The sequence below is a fragment of the Pteropus alecto genome, unplaced genomic scaffold (genome assembly GCF_000325575.1).
Source record: "Pteropus alecto unplaced genomic scaffold, ASM32557v1 scaffold131, whole genome shotgun sequence".
Lineage (NCBI taxonomy): Eukaryota > Metazoa > Chordata > Mammalia > Chiroptera > Pteropodidae > Pteropus > Pteropus alecto.
Window position 1 is genome coordinate 5,931,972 of NW_006434709.1, and position 26,845 is coordinate 5,958,816.

The 26,845-nt window shown below is 34.3% G+C and overlaps 1 protein-coding gene across 1 annotated transcript; it reads left to right on the forward strand.

Moving 5' to 3' along the window:
- Positions 1–92: 92 nt before the first annotated feature.
- On the forward strand, positions 93–26,743 carry RAB1A (RAB1A, member RAS oncogene family). Its single transcript, XM_006909544.3, has 6 exons — positions 93–498; positions 14,661–14,733; positions 18,951–19,046; positions 24,169–24,264; positions 25,526–25,657; positions 25,926–26,743. Exons 1-6 carry the CDS (start codon positions 476–478, stop codon positions 26,121–26,123), a joined length of 618 nt encoding a protein of 205 aa, XP_006909606.1. The 5' UTR covers positions 93–475; the 3' UTR covers positions 26,124–26,743.
- The last annotated feature ends 102 nt before the right edge of the window (positions 26,744–26,845 follow it).

Genomic DNA, 26,845 nt, shown 5'->3' on the forward strand with positions numbered 1-26,845 from the left:
CCTAGCCAGCGAGTCAGCGGGGAGTAGAGCAAAGAAGGGCGGAGGGGGTCGGTGAGAGAGTGGGGAATGGGGCGGGCGACAACCCCTCAAGTACGCATGCACCAGAGGCGCGGGGCTTGGCGGGAAGCTGAGTTCCAGCCCCCGCGCCGCACCGTCAGTCTCCAGTGCCCAAATACACTCGAGCAACTCTCTTTCCCGGAATGCCACGCGGCGCGACCGCCCTCCGGGCAGTGTAAAGGCCCTTCGGTCTAAGGCTTTCCTATTTCCTGGTTCGCCGGCGGCCATTTTGGGTGGAAGCGATAGCTGAGTGGCGGCGGCTGCTGATTGTGTTCTAAGGGGACGGAGTAGGGGAAGACGTTTGCTCTCCCGGAACAGCTTATCTCATTCTTTTCCTTCGATTACCCGTGGCGCGGAGAATCAGGGCGGCGGCTGCAGCAGCAAGGGCGGCGGTGGCGGCGGCGGCAGCTGCAGTGACATGTCCAGCATGAATCCCGAATAGTGAGTGCAGTAGAGCACTGGTCGGCTGGGTCCGTGGGCCAGCTTGGGAAAGCTTAAAGGGGGCGAGGAGGGCTAGGGCGGGGGTAGGAGCCTTGGCCGGGTGAGGTGAAGGTGATGGGGCAGGAGAGGCTGGCGTCCGGGAGTCGGGCCCTATTGTCTGACGGAGGAGGGGCGGCCTCGGGGAGGGGTCGGGCCACAGGGGTGAGCTGGCCGGGCCTGGACCGGGTCCGGAGAGAGAGCCTGAGTGCCGGGCGGGTGCGGAGGAACAGTCTGCTGAGGGGGGTGGGGGCGTTTGGGAGTCGGTGGTAGGGCGGTCGAAGGGGTAGCTGTTTTTGGAGGGAGTGACTTTTGAAGAAGCATTTGTTTTTAAGGGGGGAGAGGATAGGGTGAGAGAGCTCTCTAGGGCACTGTCAGACCCTGCGCCCGCGCTCTGCGGAGCTGTCAGAATCGTCTGGGTGGAAACCCGCTCTGCTTGTAAATCTTGAGCTCGTTGGCTATGTCTTCTTCCACCCTCCTTGCCAGGTTGCAGGTAATATGGATGCTTTTCAGGACTGCGTGAGATTGAGGGGCATTAGTAGATGGTGAGAAGCGATTTAAAATTTTTAGTTCTCTTTTTTCGTTATTTTTTGGAGTTCTTTTAAAACTTGCCAGGCCCATTGCCTTCTTAAAAACCTAGGCATTGTGAGAATTTCTTTTTAGAGGACACTGAAGTCATTTGTCTTGTGTAGGTCAAGAAAAAAAAATGACTAAAACGTAGGAACATCATTCTGATGTTACCAAATTAAAGGAAAACTTTGCAGTCAAGTTGAAAGAAACGAATGGACCCTATGATAGATCTGTAGGTTTTGGATTACCTACTTGAATGTTTGCAGATAGGGAATGAGGTTCCATGACGTGTCATGAAAAGTTAATGCATTTCTTTTTCTTGCTTACTCAGGAAGTCACCACAGCAGATGTGACACACCTGGCACTTTTCCTAGGAATTGGTGTTCACTTTCCTTGGGAAGACTTCGTTGGGCACTTCTTAATAGCTTTTTTTTTTTTTTTTGAAAAAGTCTTCCTACAGTTTGCATATATAAATTAATAAATAATTGGAGGACATTTAATTGGTATTCCTCTTCAGTGTCAGAAGGCTTTAGGAGAGGGAGCGAATATTTTTTAAAGCAAAAGTCAGTATTCGTTCTAAAGGTCTAGTTTATTGGCTGCTTTGCTCATTTACTGCTAAACATTTCCCTCAAGAGATCTTACCCATCAGTTTAGCTGTCATGTGTGTGTCACATGGCTCTTACAAAATACATTCTGACTTCAAGTTTTGTAATACTGTGGTTTGATGCTGAAATGTCCCCTTTTTGTACTAAACAGTAGCCATAGTTTTTATTAAAATTTTATGAACTTTGAGAAGTTTAAGATAGTGTTCTATAGTGCCATATTTGCTATGTTGGCAGTTTTTAAATTATGAAGGGCTCCGAGGATAAAGTTGGTTTTGGATAGTTGGGCAGAGTTGAACTTGAAGTCCATAATTTAGTAGTTTTTCTTGCAACAATAAAATTCATGGATTTGCTACTTTCTGGAGGTTTGTAAACCTCTTGTTCAGGAAGTTTCTTACATTTGCTACATATATTTAGTACTGTAAATAGATCTTGAAGATTGGTTGAACAGAACCATGACATTATTTAGCCTCTTAATTTGTTTCTCCTTTTGTAAAATGGGATAATAGGAGTTAGTATTCCTATCAGGGTAGTTGTGAGGTTCAAGTGTATGTAAAAGAATTTGGGAAACTCTAAGAGCAGTCACTCTAGGTGGTGTACATCATTATCATGTAAGACATTCATGTTAGGATTTAGGAATAATAATCTTATCCTCCAGGAGCTTTTAATGGAATATAGAAAATTGTATATGTCAAATACCAGTAGATATAGCAGATTGCAGATGTGTGGCATGGATTGGAGCAAAAGGATTTCAAAGGAGGGTAGAGGGTTGTGGTTGGCTGCTTTGGATCAGGAAGGCTTTATAGAAAACAGACCTGTTTGGGAATTATTAGCAATAGAGTTGGAGAAACAAGAGTGTGGAGTATTTTTCAAGGGTGAAAAATGTAGAAGAATGGTTAATAAATAGCAAAGATAGTAATATTAAGTAAATAAAGTGCCAGTACTCTAGATTAATGACTTCAGCAGAATCAAATCCAGAAATCACGTTTTTATTTTTTTCTGGCATCAAGTATGCCAGTACTTGGCCTACTGTATTTATATTCTACATTGCATTTAGTTTTCTAGGAGTTTGGGAAAGCATTAGTGGAAATTACTTGAGGTGAGAGGAGGTGATATTTTATTAGGGAATGTCATAAGGGCAACTAGCAAACAGATTTTTATCAATCTGACTTCAGTTTCTTTGTCTTTAATGAAATTTGTTATCATAAAAATAATTAGAGAGAAATTGGAAAATAGAGTAAAGAGATTCTTAGAGGGTTTTTTTTTTTTTTGTCACCCACATATAAGTCTATTTACTTTAACACCTTGTTCCAAACTTTAATTTTTTAAAAAATTTTTAATGGGTGAGTGCCTTTCATGATTCTATGATGGGTTCTTGACAAAAGAAAGTTTGGTTTTCTCAGAGGGAACAGGTTTTTAGATTTATATTAGTTGACATAAGATTGATTACCTGTTGGTAATTTTGTTAACTGAATACTTTCATGATTTTTAAGTTTTAAATTTTTGTTTGGTACTGAGGAGAATAAGAAATATATCAGTTACTGATTAAATTTTAAGCTGTTCCACTGACTTCTTTCCGTGTTATTTAATTGATTTATTGATTTAGTAGAATTGACAACCATTGGTTTTCTTTATCGTAGAAATTAAGGATCATGACTGACTTGGTTGCATTTCAAGTACAAACAAAAACAAAAAGCAGCTAAGTGGAATCTGAACAGTGGAAAATGTAGACAGGAAGAATCAGAGCTTTCTTTTTTCTGGAACACTCAAGAAAAATTTTTATTTTTCTGAGCTAGGTGGTGAAGTAGGCAGTGATTATTTCAGCACACTGATTAAGAAATACTTAGCATTATTCTCATACCCGAAACATTTTTCCTAGTCCATTAGCTTCTAGTGGGTTTTTTTAGTGTCAAGAAAATCATTTTGGCTGCTTGATCTATAAGGAATGTGTTAAGAATAAAGTATGTATACCTATCATGAACATACCAGTTAACTACAGCAGAAAGAACTTTTAATAGTCTACTTGGATCAACTATGGTTCTTTAATGTAGAAAAGTTTATAGTACATGTGTGTGTGTGTGTCTATTTTAAGTCATGGCTCCAGATGACATTGGAGATCATGGCTCAAAATTTAATCAGTTTTTCAAACTTTGCTCTTTTGTCATGGTAGACTCAAGGAAATTTGACTTTTTTTTTTTAGTGCCAGCATTATGCTTTGAATAAATCTATCTTTTAACTTAAGAATTTGAAAGTAAAAGCAAGTTAATCAGTTTTGTTATCTGTCTGACAGTATATTTCATTAATGAGTATATCATTACTTGCTTTCTTATAATTTTTAGCTAGGATTTTTTATTAGAAGCTGAAAATCAACTAAAAGTAAGTTGTCTTTTTGATGGTTGTCTTGATGACTTTTTGGTGGTGTTGACAGTGGTTTGAAAAATTCAGAGAAATGTAAAGAAGAAAAATAACCAGTGTTTTCATTACCTAGAATATGATTTCTTAATGTCTGTGGAGAATCAACATATGTAATTTTTGGGGTAGGGTTAAGTTTCCAATAGCTGTGTAGAATCTCCACAAAATGCATTTTAAGAGTTTTGTGTCAGTGGATGATCTTGTAGGATCATTTAGAGATAATTTAAATTTAAAAGTTTCTTATTATTTTTTATTACAATTAAGTTAAAATGAGGGATGGTACAGTCTCTTATCTATTCTAGCAAATAAATCTTTTAAAGTTTCTCTTTTAAAATATCTTTAAGATGGAAGAACTTCAGAATCAAGTATTCTCTTGCCAGTTCTTTAGTTGGCTTTTAAAGAGAATTTTGCTTCTGAGTAATGTTCCTTGGTTGTTTCAGTCTTTCTTAATTCTGGAATCAATCTTAGTAATTTATCTATATCCTATTAGCAGCCCTTTGGCTGTGTATGTGTTTTCTCCCATTGGCAACTCTTGATTGTACATACATGGTGGTTTTACTAGTTGCAGTTGTAATAGTTAAAAGTTTTGTTTTTGATTGTTAAGAATAGTTTTCTTTTGTTAATGTTATCTACTCTTGTCTCCTAATATGTGAAAATGTTTAGGGTTAAATAAATGCTTTTTTTTAAAGATTTGCTAAAAAAGTACTTTGTGTTTTAAGATAAAGAGAGACCAAAAATGGGTGTAGGATGCCAGTCCATGAGATATTTTAGATGTGTGGCTTACATGTTTTTTACCACTCTATCTGAACTACATTTTGTAGTTTCAGTAAGAAATTAAGGCAGAATGCCCAAAACTTTTTTTTTTAACCTTATAGGGAGAGGGGCGTGGTCAAGACTATTCTACTGTTTTTCTCTAGAATATGGGGCTTAGATTGCTTCTTTGATGTCTAGAAAAAAGGGAAGAAAACTACAGCTTGGTTTTCTTTGGAACTACCCTGTGACTATTTCAGATTATAAAAGGATAATGGTGGAATAATATTTGGGAAAAATAAAATAGTCTCGAGGCCCTAAGAAGCCAGAGAACAAGTGTTTGTTAGTTTGTTAACTGACTTAAACATGTGAAGAAATAGAGTACAAAGGAAAAGTAGGGAATGGAAGTTTTCCTTGGCACTTTTATGACTGGTTGGCTCAGTTGGTCAAAACACCTTGCTTTATTATTATTAAATCCAAGGTGGTGATAAGGTTCCAATTAAATCTACTCTTACATGTTTCTAAATTCCCCTGGTGTGAGTGCCTTTGCTCACGAGGGGAACCAGTCTTTGGAAACATTTTTTAATAAAGCTATTTAATCAATGCTTACTCTATGTGCTAGCCACTTGACTAGTGTCTTTACACAGGGCATTTTATGCAGTCTGCACCTCAAATTAATGAGCTTTACAAATGAAACTGAGAAAATTATGTAATTGGAGTTTTCCAAGAACAGTGATGGATTTTATTTGAATGTATTTCATTTGAATAACAGTAGTACTTAAGTGGAGTTATTCTTTGTCCTTTTCATTCCGGCTATAGATATTTTCTAGTAACTTGATTTAGGACACTTATTCTTAACCCACTTATGGTTATGGACACCTAGGAGCCTCTGATGAACCCTGAAGACCTGCACCCTTTGTGCATATATGTATTCATAATGTTTTGCTTAAAGTTGCAAACTGTTCACACTGCTTGAGCTCAAGTTAAGAATGCCTGATTTAGAAGATTGAAAAGAGAAAAGAGAATGTTCATTACCACTCTTGAAATATGGAAACCTAGGAGTGATAGGAGTTTAAATTTAAATCTGGTATCCTGAACTAACTGGTTTTAAAATGTGAGATTTGTATGGGCATGGCTTTATTTTGATGACCTAGTCCATGCTTTTCTTTTTCTTTTTTTAATGCTTACCTTTCTGTTCCTCATTAAGATACTAATATATGAAGTGTTTCCAAGAGTCTTGAAACAAAGACACACTAAGTTCACAGAATATCAGCTTTCACATTAAGAACAATAGGTTGTCTCTGTAGTGTCTTTATTGCTTTAAAGTCCATATGGATGTAGTTAGGATAAATGCCTGGCGCAGTGTAATATAGTCTTTAAATGGATTAGATGGTATTTATTAAAATAGTTAAATAGCTAGATTTATAAAAGGATATTTGAAGCAACTTTGTGATATATACAGTGTGGATAATTATTTAGTGCTTTATTTGTAGCTTGGTGGCTAACACCTGTCCTCATGAAGAATATTTGGGTTCATCACTTACTAAAGCTAATGAATTCTGAACTACAAAACGTACCATGCTCTTTTGAGCTAAGTTAACTTATATACTAAAACAAATTATCTAAGTTAATTTAAGCTATGAATCACACTTTATATTTAGTCAGATCCTGTGAGCTAGTCACGGATGGTTTGATTCATTTTGATAGGTTTTATATGTAGACTTCACATATTTACTGACATTTTTATCATCTGAGTATATAAAATACATCATTGAGGGAGTGTGGTATGATAAAAAGAACATAGCATTTGGAGTTGTAAACCTTAGGTTTAAGTTCAGACTGCCACTTACCTCCTACAAGTCATTTATGCCTTCTGAACCTGTTTATAAAATGTGATTAGTTCCATCTCAGTTCTGAGTCTCAAGAGTAAACTGTACAGTGCTATATAGACATTATTTGACATCTGTATTCTAGTAAGGAATGTTAGAATATATGTAAATGGCAGGTGGTTTCATTTTTAAGGTTTTTCTTACACATTTTATCATATATATATCTCGTCTGCTTTAACAGTTTTTTCAATATAGACTTTTAAAAATCTTACAGTGAATATATGTTTACATACATTCGTACATGTGTGTACATACACACATGGCTAATTTCACTCTGGAAGAAAGCTTGGTAAAGATAACAGCCCTTCCTTTCTCTGTCATCAGTTAGAATATGATAAGAGTTGAGGGGTTTTTCTGTTTTTGTTTTTTAATTATAAAATATGAACTCTGTTCTGTTCCCAGGTGCTTACCAGTTAGTTAAGAAGATAACAGGCATAATCAATATAACAATATTAGCACAAATTAACTCTTGTGATACTTTTAAAGAATTAGGATAGCAGAATAGACTGTGCAAAAGATTTGGAAAAGGGGCCTATGATTTGTTATTAATGGACAGTTTTAGTTATGTTTCATTTTGCTGGAGAGGAATAGAGTACTGAGGAGGACTCTCCAGAACCCTTGATGCTAACTAGTCCTGGCAGTAGGTCAACAACTAATAATTTGAGTTCCCACCATTAGTCAGAAAATTTATGTTTCTACATTATTTCCCTTAATCCTCTGAAGAAATAGTGCCCTACTTTTACAGATGAGGAAAAGAGAGAAGAGTTAAATGGCTTATCCAAGGGCATTCAGAATAAGCAGCAGAATTGGAATTTTAACTCAAGGACCTGTGATTTCACAGTCCATGTATGCTGTTTCCAGTTTACTGTATTTGGTTAACTTCTACAAATTTAAAATTTAATCCAGTTAGTTAGGCAACTAACATCTTTATGGTCAGTTACTTTTAAGATTCATAATTGGAGAGATCTTTTTAAAAAGTTAAAAAGGGTTTGTGAGTTATATAATGACCTTTGACTTTCTCCTTCACATCTTGTTTTATGTTGACATGTAAAGCTTTTTTAGGTTTGAAGTATTGTATCCATTCTCAGTTTTTCTATCCTCTTGACTATCCTTAAACATTTATTCTTGGGGCCTTAGAAGTCATGAATGTCTTTCTGTGAGTAAAGCAAGTAAAGCAGAGAACTGTCTTTCTCTTGCTGGAGAGGGCATATATTGCGGACCACGTTACTATATATGTGTTGCCAGGTTTAGAGAATTGTGACTGGTGTGATCATAGTACTTATAACTATTAGTTGGTAATTTTTAAACTTTTATTTTAGATTATACTGGGATAATCCCAAAGTATCCTGAGATACTTTGTCATCCATCGTTTGAACAGAAGCTTCAAAATTTTTGTCTGTAGCTCTTAAACTTTTTCATCAAGTTACCTTGTGGTTTGGATGGAAGAAGGAAAAATAATATTTATTTACAAAAATAATAATTGCCACATATTGTGCTTCTGCAATGTTCCAGACACTGTGTTAGAGATTTTAGAGGCATTATTTCTGATCCTTACAAGAAGCCCAATTGGGTGGTAGAAGATGCTATAGAATCTTTTTACAGATAAATAAATTGAGGCTCATAGTGGTGAGTACCTTGCCTCAATTACAGCTAGTATGGGATTGTACCTACATTCAAATACAGGTCTTGCCAGCTCTAAAATGTGTGCAGGCTTTGAAAGATAAGGAGTTAGAGGACATTTACACCTCTTCCTTGACATGTTTTTCAGCTAAATATGTGTTATAAAGGTTGTAAGACTCTACTCTTGTCCTCTTGTATGACTTGCCACTTCCTTCAGCACTACCAAAATTTCTTTCATTTTCAGAATTCTAGCTTTGAATTTTTGAATGCTGTTCTAAACAGAGCTAAAATAGAACCTGGAAAATTATTGTCTGTAAATATCAAAGAAAAATATGTAGTTTTAGGCATTGATTGTGGGGATAGTTTTTAAAAAAATTGCTTGGCTCTTTCCTTAAATTTAGAGGAAAGACTATTGCATTCTCAGATTCTTGGTAATTGATTATTTTGACTATTTTGATTAACAGTCTCGTTTTGTCTATAGCTGAAGGCTTATTAATTTTTATTTAATTTAGTCACAGAACTAATATGCGCTCTATAAAATTCAGACACTGCAGAAGCATATGAAGTAACTAAAAGTTCTTACCTCTTTTCTCTAGCCTGATGGTCAAATTTTGAGTTGTGTTCTGTGGAACATACTTAAAGTGAGCAAAAAAGAAAAGTTGATGTCAGACACAATTATTGTAGCCCAAGTTTTTATTAATCATTCCATACTCCAAAGGCTAACAGAATAGTATGTAATTTAATAGTGAATTAAATTTTATTTGTCCACTGTATCATAATATCATAATCATGATTTTGTTTTTAATTTGATATATGAACTTAGTTTTAGGCTGTTTTCAAGTACAACATTTATAAAAGGTAAAATAACATGATTCCTATCATACAAGTAAATTGATTCTAGATGAAAGAACAAATTTAGTTTCCACTGAACTTTTTAAAATAGCAGGCCATTTTAAAGATATAGTTATAGCTGACATTATGAAATTTGTACCATTTAAATAAAAACAACTAGACATTATAGTCTTACACTGTGTTTCTTTTTCTTTTCTTTGTATACCTTTCCACAGGGTAGAATATTGAAAAGTGCGTTAATGTCAGTCAGCTTTCTCTTGTAAAATATTCACTGACATGTGAACTATGTCTGATAATCCAAATTTTATTTCATAAAAGAAAAAAGGTTTCTTCTCATTTAATCCAAAAGTTGACTATATACTGTGGCTATACTGGGAATGTGCCAGCACCATCTGCTTACAACCTTGATCTACTCTACATATTTTAGAAATCATTTATGTTATGGCAGGTAAACTGAACGAACTTGCAAAGTATCATAAACACCTCACTAAAATTTTTTCTTCTCCCCAAATAACATTATTTTTTTTCTGGTTATAAAGGTTAAATACAGACTTACTGCAGACTGTCAAAGTATAAAGAAAAATATCAGTCAGTTGTAATCCTACAATTTAGAAGTGTCCATTTTTTCCCAGATCTTTTATGTGTGTACAAAATTTTTAAAAGGATTATACTAAACAAAATGTTCTATAATCTTTTTACATGTATTTCACATAACATTCTCTTTTGAGATTTTAGAATTCTCAATAGCATTTTAGATTCAGAAATGAGTGGATTTGTCTCCTTCATATTTTTGTATGTAGTTTGGTTAACTTCATGAAAAGGAAAGCATTTTACCTAAATAGAATTTTGAACCAAAATCTGTTTTAGTAGTTTTTTAAAAGAATATTGTTTCCTGCTCTCATGAAAATGACTTCGTTAAAAGTATAGAAAATGTTAATGCTTGCATGCAAAAATGGCATAAGTATTAAGATGTGTTTAGATAATAAATAATGGAAATAGAGAATCTCCAGTATTGCTAAAGTAGACCATGAGTTGACTTGCAGGAGGAACTGATAACAAAAATAATCTTTCACTTGTCATTATCTCTGATGCCCCTACCATTCAGTTGTTAAAAACCTGTTAATTTCTCTCAATTTACCCCTTTACATTTAGCTTTAATTTCTCTCAGTCCACCTTAACTGTCTTACCTTTCTCATTGAATTATCTCTTCTTTCAATTACTTGTTCAAGATATCATAAATTCAAGCAGTTCAAAAGAGTTTTCTCTGATGATAAAAATACTTGTACCTCAAAAGCAGCTTTTGTTTAAATTTTTATTTTACGGATTCCATCATGATTTATGATGTTGATTTATTTTGAGAAAATACAAAAAATCTCTCTTACATTTAAAAATACCGGGAGCTAGATTTCAGAGATTGTTATTTGTACTCATTTTACTAATGTCCTTGTTTTTTAAAAACCTTTTTAAAATAAATTTAGATTTACAGAAGAATTCTAGAAATAGTACAGAGAATTCCTGTATACTCTTCACCCAGCTTCCCTAAATATTAATATCTTAATACCATGGTACATTTATCAAAATTAAGAAATCAACATTGATACATTATTAACTAAACTATAGAGTTTTATTCTAATTTCTCCACTAATGATTTTCTTCTGTCCTAGGATCTAATTCAGGATACCATTTGTATTTAGTTGTTATATCATGTTAGCTTCCTTCAATTTGCCTTATTTTTCATGATCTTGACATTTTTCAACAGTAATGCTAGGTATTTTGTAGAGTGTCCCTCAATTTGCATTTGTCTGATGTTTTCTCATGGATTAGACTGGGATTATGGATTTGGGGGAAGATACCATAGAGGTGAAGCACTGTAGTCATCACATCATATTAGAGGGTACATGACACCAACATGTCTTATTACTGGTGGTGTTCATCTTGATCACTTAGTTAAGGTGGCATCCGTCAGGTTTCTCTTATTGTAAATTTACTATTTTTTCTTTCCTTACTCTATCAGAAAGCCACTATTAAGAGCCTACACCCACAGGAAGGGAATGAATAAGCTCCATCTCCTAGAGGGAGGAGTATTTAAAGAATTTGTGAACATATATTAAAACCACCACAGTAGTAAATATTTGGGGGGACATACTTTGAAGCCATGCAATTTACCCACTAATTGTAGCATTCATTGGTAGCTCTTGCCTGCAGCAGTTATTATTGTGGTGGTCTGCTGGTGATTTTCTGTTTCTCTCATTCCTTCTACATGTATTATTTAGAATCCTCCTGTAAGGAAAATTTGTCTTTTCTCTCCCACTTATTTAATCATTTATATCAGTAGACTTATGGATATTTATTTATTTTTTGGGTTATAGTCCAATACATGATTGTTTATGGAGCAAATTGTTCTGCCTTGGCCATTGAGAGAAATTTCAGGTTGGCTCCTGTGTCCTTTTAATATGCCATGTTCCCATTCATTTTTTCCCCTAATATTTTGCTCAAAATGTTCATCAAGGATGGCCATAGATATTCATTAGCTGTATCTCACAATGAAAGAGGTTGATTAAAAATGCAAAATTAAAATGTCTTCTGATCGATTAGCACATGCTTTGTAAAAGGCACAATGCTAGACTTTGGATGAGTAAGCCAGTTTACCTTCACTCTCACAGATAAGTATGTCAAACATAAGAGTGGGGGGAAACAGATTCCAGACTACTTAGGGGGAGAAAGTATGAAGTGTTGTAGTAAATTAGACGTGAAAAGACTAGAGGAAATTCTGATTTAGGAACAGTCTGGATAGGATTTACTAGAATAATCTAATATAGGAGAATGGTGATTACAGTTGTAACTATAGATTTCTAAGCTAACATAATCCATTTTTTTTTTAACTTAAGTCAAAATTATATTGTAGACCAAAAACCGATTCCAAATTCTTGGGGAATAAAGGAAAAATATATTTAAAGTCTTATCATTTGCTATATTATTTTTGACCCTTTACCAAAATTTTGGCTTTGTGCTTTCTTATTTTAGGTTTGCTCATGGTCTGTCAACATTTTTACTATGTTTTCTGCAATTATAGTTACAGAAATATCTTTAAGCAACCTCAAATTTCTGAATTCTCTTGAACATTCAGTATATTAATAGTTTAGAAATAAGCTACTACACAATAAATGAGCAAGGCAAACAAAAACTCATAGACATAGACAATAGTATGGTGGTTACCAGAGGGAAAGGAGGGCGGGGATAGAAGAGGGTAATGGGGGTCAAATATATACCTTGGGTGATGTATTATAGAATTGTACACTTAAAACCTATATCATTTTATTAACCAGCGTCACCCCAATATATTTAATTTTTAAAAAGCTACTGTGGTAGTAGGTAATTTAAAATGTCTCAATGCAAATAACGCATAAGTAACATTCTTTAGGTGTGTGTATTCAATAAAAGGAAGAAGTTTGTGAGTTAGGCTTTGGTTGCCCTTCCCCATGTCTCTTGTGATGTTAGTAAAGCTTGCGGTGGTTTGGGAAAGAACAAAATACAGCTGACCCTTAAACAATGCCAAGGTTAGGGGCACCCATGGCCCACACGGTCTAAAATCTGCATATAACTTAAGTTGGCCCTCCACATACATGGATTCCCCACCTCGGATTGCATACTGTTAACCTTTAGACAATGTGAATTTTAATCCATGTATAAATGGACTCTTGCACTTCATATTGTAGTCTTGTTTAGCAGTGATTATTTCATTGCAGAGCAGAGCACTCAACTCATCTCTAAGGTAATGAATGCTACCTTAGTGGCCTAATGTCATTCACTGTAATGGTCCAGTACAGCTGAATCAGGGGGATGTTTATTGAAGGTCTGCTGGATGCCTGGCACTGTGCTCAGGGAAGTTGGTAAAATTCATAGTATCTGTTGTGTCAAAATTTTCTGTTAAAACTAAGTAACTATAGTACTAATCAATGATGTGATTATTCTTGCTACCTGAAATGTAAATTCTTAACATGTACTCATTGCTGATGTTCCACATTCTTAAGAATTTGGTCTAATTAAGGAGGAAACTATCAATAGTGCTAAAATCAGCAACTATTATTGCCTAATAAAAGCTGCATGGTATTAGGTATCAGTCTTTTATTAAGGGTAACATTTTACCATCATCATCCCCTTCTGTTTTTTTTAGGATCTCAAACTGGAAAGGATATTAGTTATTTAGTTCATCCTGTGATTCAGTCCCCTTCTTGATGACTTGTTTAAAAGCTTCTTATTTCCTTTTCTGACCTTTATTTTGCTGCTGACTAGGGCACTTTTTTTTTTCTTTCCTTGAGTTATAATTAAGGACAATAAGTATACTATTGATATAACCAAAGGATAAGTTTTAAGTAATACATGTCACTGTAAACCTGGGTAAAAATTGATGAATATTCACAGAGGTAATTACTGCTAAAAGTTTTATATCTTGCTTACATGTAAATATAATTAAAATCTAAATTTAAATTTTGAGTGATATTTGGGTTATACCTTAATAAGTAGGTAGCATTTAAAAAAAATAAGGCACAAAGAACAAAATTGAAACTCAGGTCTGCTAAAAAACAAACTAAATTCTGGATATTTTTATCCTTTTGAAATTGCTTAAAAGAATATATAGAACTGGTGGGACTTAGGAAGGATTTATGGAGGGATTCCTTTGGAGACTATGGGCAGACAGTCTATTGTTTTCAAGTCCATGAAGGAATTTCTGGGAGTGATCTCTGAGTCAGGCCTGGAAATGGTCAGTGTACGTAAACAGCTTAGCTTTCAATGTTTTCTGAAGACCGCTTTAATACAAGCTTAGGATGTTGGCACAGTTCTATGTTTGTATAAACAGCTTTTAATTTTACCACATCTTCAGTTTAAAATATATGTAATACAGGCTTTCAGAAGTTAAGTGATTTTTTTTTTTTTAAGGAGGAATTTCCAGGTGGATGCTAGGAAAGGGTGATAAAAGCCTCTTCATTGGAGGATTACTATGAAATAATGATTTGGTCTTGGAATTTGAAGGAGAGATTTATGTTTCATTGGCAAGAACAGTGGAAAGTTAACTCCCTGTATTCTAATACTGCAGAGAAAGTGGGATTTATCTAGCATAGTTTCTTGGGTTCTCCAAGAATATATATTATGTTTCTTTCATTCTTTCCTTAGATGTGGTATTTCACTTATTTCAAAGATCATGGGTAGCATTGTCTATCTTACTTTTACATAATTCTGTCCTGTTCAGTGATTCATGAAAAGGGCTTCTGCTATTGGTTGCAATTTTGGCTTCTCTTAAACCATTCATGGGCTTTGTAGGAGCTATTGTCTTCCTCAGTGAGCTGTTTATTATTTTTACTATGTTTTTTCATTGCAGAACTTACAATGCAATATGCTTTTTATTAATGTGATATTCTTTTTCTTTTGGCAGTGATTATTTATTCAAGTTACTTCTGATTGGAGACTCTGGAGTTGGAAAGTCTTGCCTCCTTCTTAGATTTGCAGTAAGTTGAAATTGAAATACCTTTAAAGAAATTAATGCTGTGTACGTTTTCTAGGTAGACAAGAAATTAAACAGTTTTATCCAGCACAAAAAAATTCTTCCAGAATTTATATATTTAAAGCCTCTAAGTATACATCCCCAGCGATATCTTGGAGTCTTAAATAAAAGAAATGCTGTTTCTCTTAAATAAATTTAGCTAAGTGTGGTTATAAAGTCAGAGTGATAGTTTTGGTAGTCAAAGAGTGTTTCATTCTAACATAGGTAATAAAGGTAAGGGGAAAATAGTTGGCTTGTGTTAAAAGTGATTTGTTAGAAAATGAATCTTCAAGTAAAAGTTTAGTAGAATAAAAAGCAGGGCCTGGTACAAACTTTTGACAGTGGCATAGTGTTCCATACGCTGAAATTTACAAACATGACTTTCAAGCTAATGAATAGAATTCAGTCTCCTTTATAGTGTTTATCAACTGCCTTCAAATTTAGCATGTTTTCCTTTTCAACTATCTAGATCTTTGGTTCTCAAGAGTATGGATTAAAGACCCCTGGGGATTATCAGGACCCTCTGAGGGGTCCATGAGATCAAAACTATTACCTTAATAATACTAAGCCATTAGTATTTACTAAGTAAATAATTCCTTAGAACTAAAAAGACCTTTGCCTCTTTCTCTGTGTTGACATTTGGTCTGATGATGCAAAAGCAGTGGTAGGGTAGAACTGCTTGTGCCTTAGCACCATGCAAGGCAGTGCTAAGGCCCAAACTGTACTCATAGTCATGGTATTTACCTTTGTTCACCCATAGCAGGGAAAAAACCATTTCACTTAAGAGTGTGTCTTTGATAAAACAGTAAAAATGGATGAGTTTTTAAAATCTTGATCTTTGAGTATTCTTTCTTAAATATTGTGAAGAAATGATGAGTATGCTTAAAGCACTTCACTGCTTACTATAGTGTGTTGGTTATCTCAAAAAAAAAAAAAGGCAAGTTTTTTTATTTTTTTATTTTTTACTTGAAAGAACAACTTACAAACTATAGTTATGTAGAACTAGATATTGGGCAGACATTTTCTCAAATGAACTGAGACTGTCATTTCAAGGGAAAAGATATAATTTTTTCCAAGTAGAATATTTGATAGCGTTTGCTGCCTATAATAAATTCAAGCTTTGAAAGGAAAATTAGAATTTTAGAAAACTTGTAATTCAGCACTGAGAGCTTGACAGCATCTTAGATACTTAATGACTTTTCTGATGAGATGAATGATTAATGAATGTCATTTAAAATATATATATAATTTTATTATATATCATAATTAAAAATGAAACCATGGAAGTACTAGAATAAAACATAGGTGATTCTTTAATCTTGTGTGAAAGTATTCCCTAACAAAAAAATTAGGAAAGAATAGATTATTAAATTGATTGCATTAAAATTAATATCAAGCACATAAAACTGTTAGAAAACAAATGGTACTAGCAAAATATATATATGAGGAAGGGATGATATTCTCTCAATATATAAAGCACACTTACACATTGATAAGAAAAGGATGTTTGTCCTAATAGAAATATGGGCAAATATATGAGCAGGCAGTTCACAAAAATAGAAATACAAATTGCCAATAACTATGGAAAAAATATTCAATTTTGTTTGTAATTAAAGGTTTAAAATGAGATTTTGCTTAATTTTTATTAAATTGGCAAATATTAAAATTAAGAATAATTCTTAGTATTGAATCAGCAATTGTAGGTAGGTGGGAAGAATGTGGCATCTCTTGCTGAAAATGGCTATATAGCCTGAGGTGTTTGTGTTTCAAAGACAGCCCTCTTTGGGATGCCTATTGCTCTGAGTCATAGGTTTTCAGTACTACCTACACAGTGAAATCACCCGAGAAACATTTAAAAAAAATACTGATTTCTGGATCTGCCAAATAAAGACAAGCTGCAAAAGGTATAATAAAGAAGTGCATAATAAGCTATGGGAGCACAGAAGGAAGGATCTCTTAACTATTGGCCAAGGAGTTGGAAAATGTTTGGATAATTAGTATTGCCTGGGTTCAAAATTGAAGATTGAATAAAAATTTCCATGTGACCCAGGGGCTGGGAAGTGGAGATATACAGAAAGAGATACTGAAAATTTGAACAGTAGGAAGAGCATGTGCAGTGACTCAGAGGCATGCAAATAAGGGTCATTTAGGGATTTACAAGAATTCTAACAGCATTTATAAGTATTTCTAACAAAACACTGGGCATGTAGAAGTGCTAAGTGAATGTTTATTGCATTTATTTTATTCTCTACTTTCTACAGTACCTGATATTTACTAGATTCACAATTTAAAATAATTTAAAAAATAAGTAGTGATAAGGAACATTTTGTTAAATTGAATTCAATTCTTTGATTCTACATGCACACAAGTGTGAATATATGAGGAAGAGAAGTCAGCATAGTTACCTCTAGCTGCTTGGAATTCCCTCTGATCACATTTTACCGTTTTTTTTGAAGAGAGCTTTTTTTTTCCAATCCCATGTATGCATCAGATTCAGCTTTTACGCTAGCTTCATTTAATCCTTTTTCCCCCTTCTTTGTTGGAGGGTAGTAATGCAGACCTCACATGTGTCATTTTCCCATTTACATATATGTCAAACTGTACATTTTTATATAAAATAACATTGATATTGTCAACTTAAAAAATAAATTTCTCTGTCTCAGAAGTGTTGGTATTACAGTTTGTTTGAGTCAGGATTGAAACATAGTCCACACATTCCATTTGGTTGATTTACAGCTTAGTCTTTTAATCTAGAGTTTTTCCTACCTCCCCCTTTTTGTGTATTTTTCACATCATTTACTTTTTGCAGAAACTGGGGCTTTCCTATTGATGGTGCAACATTTGAGATTTGTCACTTTGCTTCCTTGTGTCTAAACTTTTTCAGGTCCCTTTTGTTTCTGTAATTGGAAGTAAGCCCCAGAGCTATGCTGTCTTTATGATAGCTACTAGCCCCATGCAGCTATTTAAAGTTGAACAAAATTAAAAATTCAGTTTCTTTTTCTCACTAGTCACTAGCTACTGTATTGACTAGCTGAGCTTATAGAACCTTTCCATCAATAGATTTAGGTGTGATTAGATTTAGGCGTGTCTTTGGTGGCAGAGTATTTTGTAGGTGGTTGCTTTGTGCTTGCTAGGATTGTTCATCGGATTTGGGTGGTGATAGCCTGATCTCTCCATTCACATGTCTTTTTTTTAATCTACATATCTTTTCACAGACATTTTTACTTAAAAAAGAGTTTTGTTTCCATTCTGAGTAAAATATCATAACAGATACTTGAGAAAAACAGGTGTAATTTTTTAAGTTTATCATTGGGTTAAACATTGTTCACATGAAAACTTGTACACAAATGTTCCTAGCAGCATTATTTATAATAGCCAAAAAGTAGAAACAACCTAGATGCCCCTCAACTAATAAATAGACACAATATGGTATATCCATACAATGTGTAAGTACTGATATGTACTATAACGTGGATGAACCTTGAAAACTTTATGCCGAGTTAAAGAAGCCAGACGCAAAAGGCCACATATTATTATATGATTCCATTCATATGAAATGTCCAGAATAGGCAAATCCATAGAGAAATAAAGTAGATTAGTGGTTTCCAGGGTCTAGGGGAAGAAGAGGAAATGGAGAATGAAACTGCTGCTGTGTATAAGGTTCCGTCACAGGGTGATAAAAGTGTTCAGGGTGATAATAGTGGTGATGGTTGCACACCATGTGAATATATGAAAAACCACTGAATTGTACACTTTTTAAAAGGGTAAATTTTATATTATGTGAATTTTTAAAAGTCGTAACTAGAAAATAAAACCGACTTCTAAATCTGGGAGTGATTTGATCATTGCTTTGTGATAAATAAACTGGATAGGATAAGGGGGAGCAAGACTTTCACTGATTAGCAATTAGGAAATCATAATCATTGAAAATACACAGTCTTTTTCTATATAATGTATGTAAAGAATTTGCCAAAAAAAAAAAGTTTGGAAAATTAAAGAATAGCTTTTGAATAGTACTTTATAATCAGTATATGAACTGAGTACTGGAGCAGAATGGTGTAGTTGTTCTCAACATGTTATGTCTTATAAACTTTATCAACTTAGTAGATAAAAGTTAACATTATTTACTGTATTTTTACTGTATTGAACAGTAATTTGAATCATTAACTTTTTTCCCTTCAGGATGATACATATACAGAAAGCTACATCAGCACAATTGGTGTGGATTTCAAAATAAGAACTATAGAGTTAGATGGGAAAACAATCAAGCTTCAAATTGTAAGTAATCTTTGGACTAGAAGTTTAAAAAATTATTTTGGTAAATTTAGAATGTATTTTTTATTGTTAAAAATATCTTTAAAAATCATGCATCTGTGGTAGAGGGGTAGAATAAGAATTGTTTAAATTAAAAATGATTTCTCTTTAAGATTACCTTCCTCATTGAAGTTTGTGTTCATAAAGCAGAGAAATTACATGTTTTAAGTCAAACTTGGTCCTAGGTCTTTTTCTTATGCTTTTATCAATGGGATCTAAGTTGAAGTGTACTTTTATAGCAGAAATATATTGAGCATCTTCTTTATGTCTTTTACTATGCTGAATTCAATGGAACATGGAAAGAAATCTGGGGAGAGGTTCTTTGTATGTGGCTTAGTTCAAGAGTTTAGTTGACCCTTGAACAACGTGAGTTTTAACTGCGTGGATCCGCTTATACCTGGATTTTTTTGTTAACCCATGAAGTTCAGTTGATTAGCACAGTTCATACCTGCATTGTTCAAGGGTTAACTCGCGATTGGGAATCCGAGTATATGGAGGGCAGACTTAAAGTATATGCAAATTTTTGACTGCTCTGATGGTTGGCACCCCCTGCGTTGTTCAAGGGTCAACTGTATTTACTGAGTTCTGATGTATTCATTAGATAGTATGTACCAACCATAGAATTTTACTGAAAAAGAACTTTGCTTTTCTAACATGTTTTACAGCTCAGAAAATGGCTGCTGAAAATTTTAATGACTTGCCCACAGTTATTAGCAGAACAAAGTGACCCATAGCTGTCTTCAGTATTTTGTGTCCCTGTGCCATTCTGGCCCCCTTGAACCCATCCTTTCAACCCCAAATTAAGAATAGGCAGTAGTAAGAGTTCAGTTGTTAGCACGTTAATATGGGTCTGAGACTACCAATGTGGACATAGGTATGGTCTTTAAAAATATTAATCTCTGGGTATCTTTTAGAGCTAGCTATTGGTATGAGGTAACAGGAAACCAGTGACTGTTGTTTTCATGGAACTGGTATTATACTGAACTGGGAGTTCCAGATTTGGAGTCAGAAAACTTGGATTTATTGTCTTCATTGTGATATTCATTAGTTAGAGGGTCATAGGTTTAACTTACTTTTTAATTTTTTTCCTGAGACTGTTTATCTCTAAAATGAGTGTGATGATACTTGATTTACTAACTCATAAGGTACTTGTGAGAAGGAAATCTAGTAGCTCTGTGTATAATGTGTACGAAAGCCCTTTGTAAACTTCTAGGTAGTAGAGTAGTCCCCCCTTATCCACAGGGGATGCCTGAAACCACAGGTAGTACTGAACCCTATATGTACCATGTTTTTTCCTATACATTACATAACTGTGATAAAGTTTAATTTATAAATAAGGCACAGTAAGAGATTAATAAAAAGTTTTAACATTATACAGTAATAAAAAATTGAAAGTGGTCTCAAAGTATCTTACTGTACTGTATTCACACTTCTCGTGATAATAAGAGATGACACAATGCCTATGCGATGAGACGAAGTCAGGTAGATATGCAGGACAAAAGGATGATTTATGTCCAGGGTGAGATGGACTGTGCAGGTGCGAGATTTCATCACACTACTCAGAATGGCATGCAATTTAAAACTTGAAGTTATTTCTGGAATTTTCCATTTAATATTTTTGGACCACAGTTGTCTGCGAGTAACCACACACACTGAAAGCAAAATGGCGGATAAAGGGCGCTACTATATATATATATATATATACACACAAATATTACTGATAAGATATACCCAGACGAATGGACGTTTGATAATTTTTATTTAGTTGTTCCCTTATATGACTCTGATGAAGAAGGTACATTACAAAAGAATTGTGGATTCTAATACAAGTAAACACATTTGATACTCCAAATGAGGACTTGCCAAGGATATAATTATCATAGATAGCGTGAAATACTTAAAACCAGTTAATTGATTACTGACCATATTGATTTTTTCCCCTTTACATGTAGAACTTTATACTTGGTACCATAAAGAATATTTCAGAAAGATGCACCTAGCCTCTAACTACTGATTTGAAATAATTGTGTTATGTGTGATCATTGGTCTCTGTAAGAGTTGTGTGTATATTTGTAAAACATGCAAATATGCTACTTTCATTTGGCTGGGACAGATCTTAATAGGTTACTCAGTCTTTCTTTCATCTTCAGTAGGAATTTCCCTATCTAGTGTCTTTCTTTGAACATTTTTGGGAAGCTCACCGTTTTTCAAAGATAGTTCCATTTATAAATAACCTCTAATTATTCTTTGTATTGAAGCCAGTTTCCTTTAACTTCTGTCTCTTATTCCTCTGCCTTTTGGAGCTGCCTGAATGAGATTAATTCCTTTACTGTTGGCAGCCTGCCCTTTAGATTGATCTTATCACAACCTCTGTTACTCCTTTCTGTAAGCATATTTTCAGAACCTTTTATAATTCGAGTTACTCTTGCATTTTATACATGCCTTTTATTAAAATGTGATTCATAAAATCAAGTACGAGATAATAGTCCAGCCAGTATGAACTACATGAGATAAATCCTCTTGCGATTGGACTCTGAATTTTTTTTTGCCCCTCTCTTGGACTTCAAGGACTTGTGGCCTTTTGTCATCATTAATCCACTCAAAGATATAAAAAAACAAGCACCTGAATTTACTACATTTTCTGTCTCAATAGCTGCTTATCTACTAGTTTGGAACTAATGGCTTTGGGCTTAATTTTTTTTAAAAGCCTTATCTTATACTTAATGACTTTCATTTTTAAATTTAAATGCAAGATTTTACTTTTAATCCCATTACATTTCATCTTAATTGGCTTGAGTTACCCTTCCAAATTTTCTAGATCTTTCAAAATGTTTTGTGTTGATCTATATTTTAATTATTCTTTATGCTTTTCCTTTTCAAGTGTGCCATCTGTATTCTTATCAGACTTAGTGATTACAAAACATTCAGCAGGGCAGGGCAGGTACAGTGTTCAGTCTCACAACATGGAAGGAGTCTTTCTGTGATTGTTCATTCATTGATGAAGCATTGGAAATGCTTATTACATTACACCAGGCACTTAGATGGATTCGACGTTACAGAGGTAAGTGCAACAGTCCCCTAGGAGGAGATCCCATTTCAGTGGGAGAGACAAACATGGGAAAAGGAGTTACTCTGAGATTATGAGGGGTTATATAAAAAGGGTGATCAATTGCAAGGAAAGTACTGCTAGTACTGGAGTCAGGAAACTTTAGAGTGGCAAGGAGACATCAGAAATTTTACTCTTTGGATGCCATTGCTTAGTTAGCTACAATTCTTTAACATTTATTCAGAAATAATTTCTTCCTTTTTTTTGTGCTACTTTTGTGTAAGGAGTTAGTGGTGCGTAGAGAAGGGAGAACTCTCTTCTGTATATAATCATTACCCCTCATATTCACAGGGTAAGTGATTTTCCCGTGTTTGTCTCTCCCACTGAAATGAGATCTCTTATGGGGCTATGTTTCATTCATCTTTGTAACCTCAAATCTCTGAGTGCCTGGTGTAATGTAAGCATTTCTATAATATTTTATCGAGTAGCTTCTATAGTCAGGCCATTGTGCTAGTAGGCATTTTACAAACAGTTCTTTTAAACCCATTTAGGAATTCTATAAGGTGAATGACTGACCTAGGATTTATAGATGAAGAAACTCTTAGGTGACTTTCCTTAGTGTTATTTAACTAGGAAACTAGGTTTGATGTTTTAAAGTCAGGTTGGCTTGACTCCAAAGCTCATGCTTCTCCAAAGATATTCTGAAAGACTTTGATGCTCTTTACTGATAGTGTTCTGAGCTTTCAAGCTAGTACTTTGAACAAAGAAGGTAATGAAGGTGTGATTTGTTTTTGATTGTTTTATATTAGTGATGTTGACTTTATTTGCTTCATTATTTTTTTCCTGGAGTATATTACAGACAATAGATTTTACTCCAAACATACTTTAGTATACATCTGTTTTACTATGTAACCATTACCACATCTCACAAAATTGACACTAATGCCTTAATATCATCTAATATCCACTTTGCATTCAAATTTCCCCAAAATTGCAACTTGTTTTTAACAGCCTTGTGTTGGCTGAGTCTTAGAAAAGAAAGTGATTTCACTGACTGCTCCTGAACCAATTTTTAAAATTTTGCCATTTAAAATGTTAGTGGGGATCAGAGTTCACAGATATACTCCAAAACTTTATAATTCACTCCCCCTAAAGACTTGCATTTTAATCTCCACTTGTCTTAGATTTCAGGTCCCCCCCCTCTTTTTTCCCCCTTATTTTTACAGTAACTTGTTATTTATTTACCCATCAGTCAAGATGTTACCTTTTAGTGGGGTAGGTAGCTGTCCTAATGATACAATTTTTTTTTTGAGGCCATTGTCTAAGATCAATTTAAACAAAATTCTCATTGCAATCTAAGATTGAGTTTTCCTCTTTATTTTTAATAATTTGTTTAAAACACAGACCTTTCATGTAGTGATATAAACATTTGTTTTTGGTATTTGAACCTAAATGATTGAAGTATATGGCATATTGCTCTTAAAATGAATTTTATAAAAGTATTTTGATTCATCTTCCTTAACATTGTTTTCCCTAGGATTAAGGTAATACCTTTCCAGAGATGGTTCAAGTGTTATCTTCACAAGTAGTTACTTGAGTTAGGTCATTTCAGTGCTTTCCATGATGGTAAAATGTGCTAGCAAATGATTTTGTCTTATGTGAGTATGCTGTTAAAGGGGTTAGTTAGGCCAGTAGCCTTCATAATCAAGTCAAGCTTGTTTCTCCATTCATACTGAATGCCTCACACAGTGCTAAGGGGGCTGTAGGGAATAAGAAAAATATGACAGAGTTCCAAATCTCAAAGAGCTTATAATATTGGTAGCATTACCATGAGCTAAAGTGTAGGCACTGCCTTTATTTCTGGACCTTCATGTATTTGTTGATTTACCATGCACTTTAGTAGTATGAGCATTGAGAGCTAATATTTCCATATCAAATCCTGGTCATTTCTATAACTATATAAACTAAACTGTTCTCCCTCCTGCCCTTTTCCCCAACTCTTAATGGAATTGTTTGGATTTCTTGATTGTTTTATAATAGTGGGACACAGCGGGCCAAGAAAGATTTCGAACAATCACCTCCAGTTATTACAGAGGAGCGCATGGCATCATAGTTGTGTATGATGTGACAGATCAGGTAAGTTCCAGGAGGAAATTGTGTTACAATGACAAAGTAGGAAGTAAGTTACTATTTGATAAATATCAGATTATTTTGCTTTGCATATAAGCCATCAGTAGTATTTATATGGCAGAAAACTTTGTCCACTCCCAAATAAATGAATCGCATAAACATTTGTTTTAAAGTGTTTTTTAAAAACAGGTACACTGTTATTTTTCTTCCCTTCATTATTTGGGTAGCTAATGAATCGGTCAACCAAAATTTCATATTATTTTCTTTAATAGAAAATTTAGTAATCGGTTTTACATTTGCTTTCAAGGGACTCTGGATATATTTATCAACTGGACATTTTCGTATCATAATTTATAGGGAACTGTAGGTTATTTGGTTTATACTGTGTTCTTGGTGTTAAATATTGACAGAAATTTGCGTGGCAATTAGATTTGTTAGAATTGCCGAAATGGTTCAGAAATAGGATGAGCTAGAGGAAGATTTTAAGAGGACAGTGAATATCTGAAGATTAGTTGTTGAGAGAAGGTAGCTGAAGGTAGTTGTTGAGAAGGGGTAGTGTGAAGAATGTGGTCCAAGGCCCCTAACTGTTCTTTTGATCAGAAAGAAAATTTCAGAGTTCTTTTATTTCCTAATAAAAAGATAAACGTTTAGAATTTATTTTTCTTATAGCAAATGTTAAGTCTCACCTCAACTATGAAATCATGGTTAATTAGGACATAACTGGAATCACAGGCTTTAGATTCAGGGCCACTAGAAGTATTAGGTGAATAATATCAACAGGAGGAAGAAATAGTACTAATTTCAAAAAATCTCAAGTCATTACCATGAAATATTTAAAAATGAAAAATTTCCTCTCCTAAATATGACTGGAAAAGAAAATAAGTATCTTTACTTTGGACCCATTTATTTACTATTTTTGACATCTCTACTAATAGTGGGGTCTTGTTCATAAACTAAGATGATCAAATTTTAATTAAAATTTATAAATTTGCTTGAGCTCTAGTTTGGTGCTGAGAAATATTTCCCTCTCAAATAAGGTATATTTTCATCCTCAAGCCTTCAAATTCTAATTTCTTATTTAGATATGGATAGTCATTTTAATATATCAGTTTACTTCTTTGCCAGCACTGTAGGCATTATTTTGTAGCTAGGGTTGTCTCATTAGCTCTTCTTAGGTCAAGAAAGACACTTAGGTTTATTACTTGCTTCATTAGAGCAGTTGTATCCAGAACTGTATTGTCATTTTTAAAAATGTCTGTCTTCTTAGGAGTCCTTCAATAACGTTAAACAGTGGCTGCAGGAAATAGATCGTTATGCCAGTGAAAATGTCAACAAGTTGTTGGTAGGGAACAAATGTGATCTGACCACAAAGAAAGTAGTAGACTACACAACAGCAAAGGTATGTTTAAAGTTTGATTTTCAAAGTGAATTTGAACGTGTTGAATTTGAATTACGTGGGCGTGGAGTCCTACAGTAACCACAACCATGTTAGCTTTTAAAATATGTGTTGTTTTAAAATATATGCGCTAGAATACTTTGAAATGACAATTCATGTGGTGTCTGTTTGGATTCAGTAAACTTAGTCTTTCCTTTCTGCCCATTTCAGATAGAAATGCACTAACTGAAAAAGATTTTTCAGTGTTAATTATGCCTTATTATTCTCTTAGGAATTTGCTGATTCTCTTGGAATTCCATTTTTGGAAACCAGTGCTAAAAACGCAACGAATGTAGAACAATCTTTCATGACGATGGCAGCTGAGATTAAAAAGCGAATGGGTCCTGGAGCAACAGCTGGTGGTGCAGAAAAGTCCAATGTTAAAATTCAGAGCACTCCGGTCAAGCAGTCAGGTGGAGGTTGCTGCTAAAATTTGCCTCCGTCCTTTTCTCACAGCAGTGAATTTGCAATCTGAACCCAAGTGAAAACAAAATTGCCTGAATTGTACTGTATGTAGCTGCACTACAACAGATTCTTACCGTCTCCACAAAGGTCAGAGATTGTAAATGGTCAATACTGACTTTTTTTTTATTCCCTTGACTCAAGACAGCTAACTTCATTTTCAGAACCGTTTTAAACCTTTGTGTGCTGGTTTATAAAATAATGTGTGTAATCCTTGTTGCTTTCCTGATACCAGACTGTTTCCCGTGGTTGGTTAGAATATATTTTGTTTTGATGTTTCTATTGGCATGTTTAGATGTCAGGTTTAGTCTTCTGAAGATGAAGTTCAGCCATTTTGTATCAAACAGCACAACCATTGTCTGTCACTTTCCATGCATAAAGTTTAGTGAGATGTTATATGTAAGATCTGATTTGCTAGTTCTTCCTTGTAGAGTTATAAATGGAAAGATTACACTATCTGATTAATAGTTTCTTCATACTCTGCATATAATTTGTGGCTGCAGAATATTGTAATTTGTTGCACACTATGTAACAAAACAACTGAAGATATGTTTAATAAATATTGTACTTATTGGAAGTAATATCAAACGTATGGTGATAAGTATTTTAATTCTATGGTTAAAGGGAAATAGAGCCTTTCATTATTCTTAAAACAGCCATTTCTGTGTGCAACCAGGGCATTGTAGACCT